The sequence below is a fragment of the Lactuca virosa genome, chromosome 9, assembly GCF_052849685.1.
Source record: "Lactuca virosa cultivar CGN04683 chromosome 9, Lactuca_virosa_CGN04683_v6, whole genome shotgun sequence".
Lineage (NCBI taxonomy): Eukaryota > Viridiplantae > Streptophyta > Magnoliopsida > Asterales > Asteraceae > Lactuca > Lactuca virosa.
The window spans coordinates 167,226,103-167,240,074 of record NC_136434.1 but is presented as its reverse complement, the minus strand read 5'-3'; the positions used below and the strand labels follow the sequence as shown (position 1 = coordinate 167,240,074).

The window sequence follows — 13,972 nt, the reverse complement described above, 5'->3', positions numbered from 1 at the left end:
AAAGAAGGAAGTAACATATTGATTTGTGTTGATGATATATTTCCGATTTAGGGAGATTTGGGTTGATGATTGATCTCTTCTCGGAGATTACAACTCCACGGGCTTAAATGCAGAAAAAACTGTTGAAGATATTCTCTAAGTCGAATGAAGGAATCATGTTTCCATTTTAAATGCAGATCTAGTTCCTAATTTTTCTCTACCTAATTTTTCTCCACCGTGATTTGAATTGACCAAAGGGAAAATTCGGAAATTCACTTAGATTAGGGAAGGCTAAGAGATTGCCACTTTGCAAAATTGGTTTTATTTATTAGATTAGGGGATTCCCATCCGTAACATATTATTTGTATCTCACCCGTAAATTAATAATACAAGCTACAATTAAAGTATAGGGACCTCCATGTCAAACTGATAAAACTTATGGACCGGGATATAAATATGTTCTTCAAAGCCGAGCGGACTCTTCGCTTAATTTGTTCATCGTATTTGTTTTCTGTTACGTAACAGAATCATTCGATCATTATATCATTGTATAGTCAACTCAATTCAATCACAGAACCTCTCTCTTGATCCAATGGCGTTCCTTGGATCAAATATGCCGACTGAGGTAATCAAACTCCATCTCTAATTTGTTAGGGTTTTTCTTTTGTTTTTGACTTGTTATAGTAAATTCAAGCATTTTCTCAATGATCGAGCTTGATTTTACTATCAATGTTCTGTTATCTGTTTTTCGAATACTGGAAATATAGATATTGAATAGTTAAGTGGCTTGAGAGTTAAGAAGGTTTACTGTGTGGTTAAGTATCTCTCCGGAACCAATTTTACATTAGTTACACTAACAGGTTCGTTTAGCCGATGATTTTTGTTGAATTTGTCGAGTTTTATCTTCGGAGATGAAAGGGTAAATGATTTGTGTAGATGTTTGTTTTTTTTTTTTTAATTGTATCGTGATCTTCTTCATCAGTGCATCAGAAAAACGGTTTTACATAATCTGACTAATCAATTAACTTTTCTAACTCTAATATGAGCTCCAAAATCAAATTTACACTATAATGCACTTTCAGGTGCTTTTTGTTATGAAACTTATCTGCTCTTCACCTTTGATCTGAACTGATTTTGTGTTACTAATGCAGGCTGGTTTGAGATTGCTTCTTGTCCCCCTTAATTCCAATATTGTAATCCGAACAGCATGGTAATTAATAAGCTTTGAAATGATGATTCATTCATTATAAAGTAATCTATTTGTTTAATTAATATCTGAATGATAAAATTGATGTATGATTATTGTTTGTGCAGCTGCACTGTGGGGGTTGCATTACCAGTTTACTCCACATTCAAAGCAATAGAGGCGAAAGATCCAAATGAGCAACACAAGTGGCTTTTATACTGGGCAGGTAATTAGTGAATGCTATATTCATACACATTAATTTTGATTTAATGATCTGTTTCTGTTTACATGTATATATAATTTTTGCAGTTTATGGGTCTTTTAGTGTTGGAGAGATATTTGCAGACAGATTCATATCCTGGTATTTATTATCTTCAAACAGAAAAACTTTTTTTTTTCTTTTGGTATAACTATTAGCATTCTCAAGTTTCCATTAGTGAACTCCTTGTTTACTTTTTCAGGTTTCCACTTTACTATCACATGAAGCTTGCATTTCTTGCTTGGCTTCAACTTCCCACCACAAATGTAAGCAAACTTTTTTAATATTATGATAAATTTAACAATCCCAACTCAACATCTAAAACATATCAAAATCAAACTTTGATCTGTTGTGGTGTCCCTCTTTTTTATTCCCCTTTTTCAACCCAATCTCTGATTCTAATTCCATTATGACTCTTTTAGTTTTGATGCTAATTACTTTACAATTCTACAGGGGGCTAAGCAATTATATATGAATCATTTGCGTCCTTTATTATTAAGGCATCAAGCTAAGCTTGATCAAATTGTGGGGTTGTTCTACAATGAAGCTGTAAACCTCTTCACACTCGTTTTTTTGTTGCATAATCAACTGTTTATACTTTATATTGTAGTTGTTTAAAAGACATTAAAGTTAATAATCTGATAAATGTCTAGTCAAAAGTTAACAAGGGAAGACTTTCAGGGTAAATTCGTCAGTGCTCACCAAGGTGAATTTCAGTTTATGAAGACAATTATGATGAAGTTTCTGATGTCAGGTATATCTTGTGATGCTTTTTTTGCTTGTTTCTTATATGAACATGATAAAAACTCATTAAAACCCAAAATAAGAATAATGTAAAAGTATATTTTCTTGTTACTTTTCAGAAATTGAACTTGTCATTTTAATTAAAATTGTATTATACTTATAGTAGAATTTTTTAATCAGTGAAGCAGTTGATCAACGGTAGCAGTCAACCCGTTGCAACACAAGAGAGAAGAGCAATTGTGGGTCCACGTCAACAGGTGGAATCAGATGATGATGATGATAATGATGATGATGATGATGAATACGTATCTGTTTCTGCAGCATCTTAGGCTTAATAAAACATTGTCTATATTTTAAAACTTCTTATTAGAGTTATCCTCCTCCTAGTTCTAGAATTATTGCAACTTAATCTTTAGCATGCTTTTTTAATAGCTCTTTTGTCTGTTTATGTAGTTGTTTCCCGATGTATTGTACTGCATTTGACTAGGACTAGGACTTGTTGTCCCATCCAACAAGGTGGGACACAGACTGGTTCTCTCGATATCTTGTCTGTTCAAAAGACTTGAATGTCCTTCTCATCTTTATCATCTGAATTAGTCTTAGAAAAAGTCTTTGCCCTGTATAAGACATGTGCCATGACCTCTCATAATTTTCATCAAACTTGAAACTAGCATAATCTCTTAATAAAAAAAACCTGAAAATATAATACTATAAACAGATAAAAGAAAATTACAGCAGTCTTTATAATAAATATTCTTTTAACAACTATATCGGTATAGTAAATTGCTATAATTTATAGAGGAAAATTTTATATGTTTCCTCCTAAATTGTTTTGTGCACTCCTTTGTGAGTAAGATAGTGTTTGTACCCCATGATTTGACAATTTATGTGAGTGAGATGGTGGGTATGTATAGTAGCATCCTTTATAAATCAGCAGAACATATGGTTAGAACATTTACAGTTATTGGTATTTAATGATTTTTTTTGGGTTTTTCTATTTTATTTAACAAAAACTTAGTATTATCAATGCTCTCTGATCATTAAGCATTTTCGGATACATATATAATAATAATAATAATAATAATAATTAACAAATTATCCTCACGTTTTTGAAATATTCTATAACCGTCATCTATTTTGTCATTTTAAGTGCATGTCATATTTAAAAAAAAAAGTATTACTTTACAATAACATTTGTTTTGACCGGCAAAATTTTTATTAACTAGCAAGACGATCGGAAAAAAAGACCTATTACAAGATAAAAATAGCAAATGTTGGATTTTGAAACCCGCCAACTCAATTTTATATTTTGCTTCTATTAAGTATCTCAAAAAGAAACAAGAAATGATTAAGTCACATACGATCGCCTTCTTTTGTTCGACTTATCCAAATAATTTAGTGTTCTTATGCTTCCGTAACATCCAACACGTTGACAAGATCACCGCTTCAAACCGACTTTTTTGAGCCTTAGTTTCGGTTTTTGGCACGTATAAGCTAACTTATTTTTTGAGCTTATCATAGCTTATAGCTAGTTTTTTAGAAAACTATTTGAGATTGTTTACTGATAAGCTAGTTTATAACCTAAAAACTACTTTTTCAGTTAGCGTGTCAAACACAACATTGATATATGATAAATTAACACGCTAAGAAAACAAACCTGAAGAAAGATAGGTTACAATCCCACCACTGAGCAATAAAAGACCAATCATTAAAGCTAATAGGCAACTCATCAAGACATGCAAAATTGATAGTTATTTTGATAAAAAGAAAACGATGAACAATATAATTTTGTTAAATGCTATAATTTCGTGATATTCTTTTAGATCTTTGTTAATTGAGGGACTATTTTTGTAATTCTAGTTCTCATTTCTTGTTTCCAGAGTTAAAATTGATAAAGTCATAACAACGTACAACTTCCATTGTTTAATGTACAAGTAATAACTTGATGAGTTTTTCTTTTTCCAGTCAGCAGAGTCCAAATGAAAGAGGTTTTATATCGTTCAAGAAAACCTTCTTGGAGCACAAGCGATGCCATAGACGCCGATTCACCGGAGACGATAATTGAATCCAATTGCTTCCTCTTTCACAAAACCCTATATACATTTACCCTCTCTCTTCACATTTTCGCTCTCTAAAACCCTCGTTTTTTAATATCGCTATGGATATCGACTTCTCTGAGTACCGGTTACGCTGTCAGCTTCGAGGTCATGAAGACGACGTACGTATCATCTATCTACTCCTTCATTGTAATTCATGCATACGGGGGTTTCCAGTAGATTAAGTTGCTAACGAGTTCAATTTTTTATTTTTTTTACTTTATGATCGGGTTCGTGCGATGGTTGGGAGAATGAAATTGGAATTTGAACCATCTTGTAGTTGATCTAGGTTTATTTTTTGATTTTTATGTAGATTTTGTTATCTCTATCGCATTCATCTGATTGACATTCTGATTACTATACGGCAATTAGTATTTTAGATTCCTTTGGTTCTGAAATTAGCGATGAATTTTGAATTGTTTGTTTAATTGTTAGGTTCGTGGTATATGTGTATGCGACAATGGTGGAATAGCAACTTCATCAAGAGACCGAACCATTAGGTTATGGTCTTTGGATCAGACTAACAATTCTTCTCACACTTCATCAAAGATACTACTTGGGCATACTAGTTTTGTTGGACCACTAGCTTGGGTTCCCCCTAATGAACAGTTTCCAGAAGGGGCCCTTATATCTGGTGGAATGGACACCCTTGTTTTGGTATGGGATTTAGCAACAGGCGAGAAAGTTCAGACACTGAAAGGGCATAAAATGCAAGTGACAGGAGTCACTTTGGATGGATCAGACATTATATCTGCATCTGTTGATTGGTTAGTTATTTGTTTTTGGAATTTTTGCTATATTCCCAATGAATTTTTTGCCTATCATAGTGCTTGATGTTGGTTTTCATTCTCTTTTACTTCATGAAAGTACACTAAGACGTTGGAAGGGAGAACATCAAGTTGAGGTTTGGGAAGCTCACAAGGCACCAATCCAAGCAATAAGGACATTACCTTCCGGAGAGCTTATTACAGGTTGAAATACATCTTGTTCATTATTTCACATTGTCTGATTTTATTTTATTTTATAAAAGAAGAATCTTTCTGATATAATTGTTATCCAGGTTCAAGTGACACAACTATAAAGCTTTGGAAGGGAAGCAAATGTACACATACCTTTTCTGGGCACTCAGGTATGTTTCTATCTTTGTATTTGTTAAAGCGTGGGCAGCAAATGTTAGTGCATACACATATAAATAGATAAGTATTATATTGAAAGGTAAGTGCTTTCAGTGTATCTGTCTTTTTTCTTTCTTTGTGAATTGTGATCTCATCATACTTTATCCAGATGTGCCTCATCTATGGGCTTGTTTTACTTGAGGTAAAAGCTGGTAGAAATGAAAATGATGTTTAACTAGAATTAAGATGAACAAATCACACATTTACACACGCTAGATTAGTTGAACACTCAGTCCGTCGTATTTATCTGAGAGAATTACAATTATTTGTATTTGTATATAGGCATAGCAGTTAAGTCGGTTAACCTTTACTCCAATAATTGCTTGCCACGTGTTTTCAAGATACTGAGAATCTTTATGTGTTTGTCTTCTGACTTCCGATCTCTCTTCTTCAGAAAGCATATATGTATCTTAATACTTTTGATCTCAACATACATCACTTTTTGATTCAACAAGATGGTATACTGATGCATTTATTGTTTGGAAATGAATGTTATTTAATTTGCAGATACAGTGAGAGGTTTAGCCATAATGCCTGATTTGGGCATACTTTCTGCATCACATGATGGGTAAGATTTCTCTTAAACACAATAGATTCTGATTTTTTTTTTATGATTTTCTTTTTTTAAATTTCGGGTCATCTTGGTTTTATAAACAGAACCATAAGATTATGGGCAGTGACTGGTGAGGTTTTATTGGAGATGGTTGGTCATACTGCTATTGTGTATGCTGTTGATGCTCATAAATCTGGGCTTGTGGTCAGTGGTAGTGAAGATGGATCAGCTAAAATATGGAAAGGTAATGAATATATATATCTTGTTCTTTCCATTATTGAATTTTAACTGTTTTGGAGTGTAGTTATTGAGAGTATGTGTTTTTGGGTTGTAGATGGAGTTTGTGTACAAAGCATAGAGCATCCTGGTTGTGTTTGGGATGTGAAATTCTTGGAAAATGGTGATATTGTGACTGCATGTTCGGATGGGGTTGCACGTGTTTGGACTGCACATAAAAGTTTGATAGCTGAGACCCAAGAACTTGAGGGATATGCTTCTCTACTTTCGCATTACAAGGGCAGCAGGTATCTTAACAATTTTGCCCTTTGTATCAGAAATATTATATAAGATTTTAATAGATTGTATCATTAAAGTTTTGATAATAAATCATATCTTGATTTTGTTTTTGTTAGGAAGCGAGTTGGAGGGTTGAAATTGGAGGAATTACCTGGTCTAGAAGCTTTGCAGGTTCCAGGTACCATCAATATTAGGGCCACACCACATGAAACTATATATTTTTTTTATTGTTATTTGAGCATTCTATGATATTCAATTGTGTAGCAACTGTTTTAATTGGGGTTATTAATTATTGGGGGATTCAAAGTTGTCTTTGTCTATTTGATTAGCTTATCATTTTCTTCGTCTCATTAACTGTAATAATACTCTTTGGATTCATCTTTGAGATATATATCATTCTTTTAACGATAACATCTTTGAGATTTGTTTGCAAATGCAATAATCTTGGAACAACGGCTCTTTAAAAGATTTGGGAAAAAAGTTTTTTTAATTCAAAAGCCCTTTGATCAGGTACCAAAGATGGACAGACAATTGTTGTGCGTGAGGGTGACAATGGTGTTGCATATGCATGGAATATGCAGAATCAAACATGGGATAAGGTATTATTCTGAATGATGTTTAATGCACTAAATGATTTGATTCTAATCATCAATCAGGTGTGATGATATGTTGTTCTCATTAATTAGCATTTTCTTTTGCCTATTTCAGATAGGGGAAGTAATTGATGGGCCTGATGATGGCAATGGCATGAAGCGCCCGGTTCTTGATGGAGTACAATATGATTATGGTGAGCCTTTTGACTTTTGACTTTTTTTTTTTTTTTTTTCCTACTGATACCACAAAAACTTGTAAATCAGTGTTTGATGTGGATATTGGAGACGGTGAACCTATTCGCAAATTGCCATATAACAGATCAGGTAGTTTCTTTTTTTTATATCAAGATATGATTTGGTAACATAATGGATCATTATTAAGAAAAAAGATTAATTTGCAAAAAAGTTGCTTGTGTTTTCAATTTTGGTCTTCATTTCAAGGTTTCATGTTGATTTTGGTCCCTAGAAGCTTGAAATAAGGACGAAAGTTGATATGAAATCTTGAAATAGGGACTGAAATTGATATAAAACCTTGAAATCAGAAAGTCCTTCTTGGGATGAAGATGGATATATGTAAAGTTATTAGATAATAATTATTATTATTATGGGCTAGTTAGTTAGGAATTGTTTCCTTGATCCGTTTTAATTAGGAAAATTGAAATATAGGCTTGTTACTTTTCGGAGTCCATTGTTGGACTCTGAACAAGGACCAGAATTGAAAAATGTTCCAATTTTGAAGTAAAAATCAGGAAGCATTTTTGTAATTTACTTTACTGATAAGAAAAAGGGGTGTGGTTTTGTGTTTACAGACAATGCATATGACACAGCTGATAAGTGGCTTCTGAAAGAGAATCTGCCCCTCTCGTATCGCCAACAAGTGGTTGAGTTTATATTACAAAATTCAGGACAAAAAGATTTCATTCTTGATTCATCATTCCGTGATCCTTACACTGGTTGTAAGTACTACATATCCATCATCACAATCACATGACATGACATACTGTGATTGTGATCCAATACTAATAATTAATTATGTTGTTTTATTATTTATCTATCCATTTTAGATTTCTGATTATAACTTATATATGTTATGTCTCATTTTTCAGCCAGTGCTTATGTGCCAGGGCAGCCTTCCAGGTCTGGTGGTATGTTCTGTCATCTGTGCTGACTGTCTGTCTAATACTAATACTAATACTAATACTAATACTAATACTAATAGAGGAGTTTCATTTTGCTCATTTTTTATATAATATGATGATGATGTTCTTTTTCCTGATCAATTTTGTTTGCAAATATTTGGAACAGCTGTATCAACCAAACCAACCTTCAAACACATTCCCAAGGTATGCTTAATCCATTATATTATATTTATATGCAAGATAACCATTTTCTTATGTTTGAGTAAACCTAATTTGGAAGCTTTTAGGAACTAATATCCATCATTTTCATGAATTAAAGTAAAAGTAACTCTACAAGTCCTTCCTTTTTCTTTTAATTTCTAAAAGGACACCCATTTGTGTCTAGATTAAGCTGAATCCCTAACACCAATTTTAGTGTGTGTGTGTTTGGCGTCAAGCCAAGGTTAGGGTTTTATAATAATAAAATCTAGTCTTTATTACCAATATAGATATAGAAGCCTCCAGTTTATAGTTTGGCCCCTCCCCTCCATTGAACTCTTCTATCATTTCATTTCCCTCCCCTTTGATTATTAATAATACCCAAAAACTTCCTGATGGTCTGTATAAATTCCACCGATTTCTCCACTTTATATAAAATGTAAGAAATACACATGCCAACTTTAATCCATTTAAATCTCATAAACCATCTCAAAACTTTTTTAAGGTTTGTTTATTTTATAAATTAGTTTTTTTTTTTTTAATAACTGACAATTGGCAATAACTCTTTACAGAAAGGAATGGTTGTTTTTGATGCTGCTCAATTTGATGGAATCCTTAAAAAGATTTCCGAATTCAACAATGCTTTAGGCTCTGACCCGGTAAGTAGTATCATTTTATTCTTTTCATTAGATTAGATTAGATGAAATCTTTAAATCTTTAGAGGCTTGGCTTTTTCTTCACTCTCTGTCTGTGTGACAAGCATCATAACATTTTCCTATACACAAAATAGAAAGAAAAGATTATAAAGTTAGATTTTTTACACAAGTGCAAACTTTTATTCCCATTTTTGTATTTGTATTTTAGGACCAACAGGGCTTATCACTCAGTGAGTCAGAAACATCAAGATTGAGTGGCATAGCTAAAACATTAAAGGACACATCACATTACCATATTAGTAAATTTTCAAATGATGACATCAGCTTATTGTCAAAATTACTGAAATCATGGCCACTTTCCATGATGTTTCCAGGTCAGCATCTTTTGAATTACATATAATATAAGCATATTATATTATTATTAATTAATTATTAACCACCTCTAAAACTTTTATACTATAACAAAATCATCAAATTGTTTTTGCAGTTATTGACATATTAAGGATGGTCATTTTACATCCAGACGGATCATCTGTTCTGAAACGTGTTAGTGATGAAAATGGTATCTAATTATCTATACTAATTTCTCACTAATATATTAAACACACACACACACACACACAAGGTTCTAGAATATGATTTGTTTTTTTAACTCTTCAGATATATTCTTGGATTTAATCAAGAAGGTTACAAATAATCCCCTTCCCCCAAATCTTCTAACCAGTATACGTGCTGTAGTAAATCTTTTTAAGAACTCAAGTTTCCATCTATGGTTGCAAAACCATCGTGTTGAGGTATCATTTTTTTTTTTTCTCCTAATATTATTATGAAAAACACTACTGAATTCCATTTTGGTGAGGTTCTAGATTTTTGATGCATTTGCTAGTTGTTATTCATCTCCAAATAAGAATGTCCAAATATCTTATTCTACATTGGTGCTCAAGTAAGTAAATTTGCCATTTGGATTTGGATTTTTTTTCTTTTTAATATGTTGAAAATTATGAAAAACGAATGATCTTTTGTCTTGTTCCACTTGTTTTGAGCGTTACAGTTATGCTGTGCTATTGATTGAAAAGAAGGATGAAGAAGGTCAATCTCATGTTCTTTCAGCAGCTTTAGAGGTAACATACACATAAACCTTTTTTTTTTTTTAAATACTTAAATTAGAAAATAAACAAGGGTAAATTTGTAAAATGTTTTTTTTTTTTTTTCCTACAGATTGCAGAAGGGGAGACTTTGGAAGTTGATGCGAAATACCGAGCACTAGTGGCTATTGGATCACTGGTATGTTAAATTTGAATGAGAGATTTAAATGTATGTGTGTGTTTTATGGTATGGTGGTTTAATTACAGATGGTTGAGGGTGCTGTGAAGAAAATAGCAATGGACTTTGACGTTGGGAGTGTTGCCACATCAGCAAAAGCATCAAAAGATTTGAAAGTTGCTCAAGTTGGAGCTGATATTGAAGCTGTAATAAAGCATGGTTGATTCTCTGGCTCTGGTAGTTATTATAATTCTTTTCGTCATCTATTTATTCATATGTTTAATGATCACTCAACTTTTATACATTTAAAAAAAAACTGCTCATCTCTATATTGAAAAACCAACGAGGGTAAATTTATAAAAAGGTTAGGACTTAAGTCAAATATAGCTTAGCTTACCGCATTAAGTCAAAAAAATCAAGCATGTTAACGTATGGAGTCGATTGTTAATTTTGATGACATTTTTTGCAGAGTTGATAGGAATTGCTGGGTGGAAAAGAAAAGAAAAAAAAAGTTTAAAGATGGTGAAACATTGAGGAGGCATTATTAAGGTGGTTTTTATATATAAAAGTAAAAAAGAATGGAATGGAATGATGTATTGGTGTATACTTTACTTGGGTATTATATCTGTTTTACTCTACTTTACTGATGGGGAATTCTTTTCGTGGAAGAAGAAAATTCAAAATTGTTGAAATTTTGTTTTTATGAATTTGTTCGGCATGCAAATAACATGTCATCTGGTAATTCATGCATTGCCCAAGAAGTTGACAAATTCCTAGATAAATTGCATTTACAAAAGGAAGAGGAAGTTGATCAATTTGTTAGTGTAGTCAATAATAATTACATGTTACATTTCTTACCCAACCCCTCAAATCATAAATAAGTTTGGTTCTTTTAACCACAACACATTTCTCAACATTCTCGTGAGAAATAATTACCTTTTCCAAAAAGACCTCAAATGCAACTTTAGACTATCCATATTATCCATGACATCTACGTTTGTTTATTTTGGTATCTCTTTGAGTCCTTAACTATATATAGTATTGCCATATTTTTTAACTCTCTAATTCCATTTCAACAACTCACCCAACTACACACTCCAACAATTTCTTCACTCTTTTTCTATTGATTTGGGAGCAAGAGATTCCCCAAATTAACGCTCTCTTGAGATTGTAGGAAGGAGTCAAATTTAGAAGCAACTCACGCAACTACCTTTCTGGAAAAGGACGCTAGCTATAGGTTTACTAAACAAATGGTAGGAAAGGGATCTAGCTTGGATGTAGAAGATCGGCTGAAGATTAAAAAAGGATATGTATAATGATTGAGGCATAAGAGCGTAAAGAGGACCTTTTAATATCTCTATCACCCTTTGGAATACTTAAACACCATTCTTGTCTTACCACCTCTTCAATGAATTTGATATTAATTAAATAAATGAAAATAACTCAATGTCTAACGAGAAATCTATTGTAATTTTTAGCATGCATGCATTTCGTAGATCATTGGGATAAAGATTAACTTATGGAGAACACTGAACTTAAGTAAATTTTATGTATTGCTTGGACCTTGAGCAACTAATGTCGGTTTATTATTGAATAAATAATAAAAAAGAACGATAACAAATAGCTAATTAAGGCCAAAAATGAGATTTTACATAGTTAGGAAATAAAATACTTGTAAAATTTCCAATAAACAACACAAATTTGGAAAATTCTCATTTATACTTCTTTTCTCTCTTTTTGTTTAATAATTTGCTTTTTTTATATATCTAATCCGATTTCATTATCTAAATACCTTATTAATCTTGTACTGTCATGAAAGCGGGGATAGCTCAGTTGGGAGAGCGTCAGACTGAAGATCTGAAGGTCAGGTGTTCGATCCACCTTCACCGCAAATCGTTATTTTTTTTTTATTATATGAAAATTAAAAATCACTTGTTTAATTTGTTATTGAAGCTGTATTACAGATCAGATTTCCTATTTACAGATCACCTTCACCGCAAACCATTTTTATAGGCAGCAGTCTATGAACCTAAAGACATCATGTCATAGACATGAATAATTTATGTGTTGGCTTAATTTCTCTTGTTTTAATAATCTCTCCGGTACATAAGACATGGAAATATTTTTTCTAAAAAACAAAAGATTAGTAAAAAGGTAGAAGAATTTTTCCAAAAACAAAAATCTCATAATTTTATGAAATAGTTCATGACTTCGGACTAAGAGATTTTTGAAGATACAATGTTCATGATTTTTTAGGGTGCAAAAAATAATTAAGTACATATTTTTGTTTATGCAAAACGATTTTAAATGAGGAATTTCTTCATAGATTTACAAGATACAATGCATTCTCAATTTCTAACATGTTTATTGGGGAAAGGAAACAAATGATTTTCGAATGGCATGGAATGGAATGATGTATTGATAGACCTGTCAATGGGGCGAGTTTGGCGTGAATCACCATTGATCCAAACCCGTTTAAAAAAATAAAAACATGACCCACCCCGCTCCAATAACCCTCAGGGTCTTGAATAGTTTAATCCATACCCGTATCCACCGAATCAACGAATACCCGACCCTTTTATAATATTAAATTTTTGTAATTTTTATGTGTTCCACAAAGTAATATTTCTCAAAAGAATAAAATGTCTACTTAAACAAAATGTACATTAATTAATACTCATAGTCCAATACAATAAAAATCACATTTTACTTAGACATCAAGTTGTATATTTTGTTGTCATATATATATATATATATATATATATATATATATATATATATATATATATTAAATGGGACGGGTCATAAGTGGAGCGAATCGACCATGATCCATACCCGACCCATTTGCTAAAAGGTTAAACGGGTATGGATCGTAAACGGATAAACGAATCAAAAATTAAAATCCAAATCCGTTAAATTCTTACGGGTTTGGAGCGAATCAGGGTCAAAACCAGCCCCATTGACAGGTCTATGTATTGATGTATACTTACCTGGGGAATTCTTTGGTAGTAGAAGAACGTTGTTGAAATTTTGTTTTTATGAATTTGCTTGGCATGAAGATAACATGTCATCTGGTAACTCATGCATTGCCCAAGAAGTTGACAAATTCCTAGATAAATTGCATTTACAAAAGGAAGAGGAAGTTGATCAATTTGTTAGTGTGGTCAATAATAATTACATGTTACATTTCTTATCCAAGCCCTCAAATCATAAGTTTGATTCTTTTAACCACAAGACATTTCTCAACATTCTCATGAGAAATAATTACCTTTTCCTAGAAGACCTCAAATGTCCGGGTGGCACATCTTTTAACTCTATAAAACTCCTCTAATTCCATTTCAACAACTCACCCAACAACATACTCCAACAATTTCTTCACTCTTTTTCTATTGATTTGGGAGAGACTCGCCAAATTAACGCTCTGTTGAGATTCAAATTTAGAAGCATGAATGTATTCATTAAATTGCTGATAAGAAGTGGAACATGTGAGTTTTATTTTTTTACTTTTCTAGAAATGTACGCTAGCTGTGTGTTTATTAAACAAATGGTAGGGAAGGGTTCTAGCTTGGATGTAGAGGATTGGATTGGCTGAAGATTAAAAAAGGATTCGTATTC

General features: G+C 32.3%; 2 protein-coding genes and 1 non-coding gene across 3 annotated transcripts; all 3 read left to right on the top strand.

The window, feature by feature from the left end:
- Positions 1–469: 469 nt before the first annotated feature.
- LOC145135964 (HVA22-like protein k) lies at positions 470–2,746 on the top strand. The gene is made up of 8 exons (XM_079070179.1): positions 470–604; positions 1,131–1,189; positions 1,294–1,391; positions 1,475–1,526; positions 1,627–1,690; positions 1,878–1,973; positions 2,106–2,178; positions 2,349–2,746. The coding sequence occupies exons 1-8, from the start codon at positions 572–574 to the stop codon at positions 2,495–2,497; spliced, it is 624 nt and encodes a 207-aa protein (XP_078926305.1). The 5' UTR covers positions 470–571; the 3' UTR covers positions 2,498–2,746.
- A 1,419-nt stretch (positions 2,747–4,165) lies between these two features.
- LOC145137495 (transducin family protein / WD-40 repeat family protein) lies at positions 4,166–11,049 on the top strand. The gene is made up of 23 exons (XM_079071623.1): positions 4,166–4,386; positions 4,700–5,031; positions 5,132–5,235; positions 5,325–5,393; positions 5,947–6,007; positions 6,097–6,236; positions 6,327–6,516; positions 6,625–6,686; positions 7,019–7,107; positions 7,217–7,295; positions 7,366–7,425; positions 7,911–8,057; positions 8,208–8,246; positions 8,407–8,444; positions 9,011–9,097; positions 9,303–9,468; positions 9,582–9,656; positions 9,755–9,888; positions 9,961–10,037; positions 10,146–10,215; positions 10,313–10,378; positions 10,447–10,594; positions 10,827–11,049. The coding sequence occupies exons 1-22, from the start codon at positions 4,327–4,329 to the stop codon at positions 10,579–10,581; spliced, it is 2,280 nt and encodes a 759-aa protein (XP_078927749.1). The 5' UTR covers positions 4,166–4,326; the 3' UTR covers positions 10,582–10,594; positions 10,827–11,049.
- Positions 11,050–12,175: 1,126 nt separating this feature from the next.
- TRNAF-GAA (transfer RNA phenylalanine (anticodon GAA)) lies at positions 12,176–12,248 on the top strand. The gene has a single exon. It is a non-coding gene; the product is annotated as a tRNA-Phe (tRNA).
- The last annotated feature ends 1,724 nt before the right edge of the window (positions 12,249–13,972 follow it).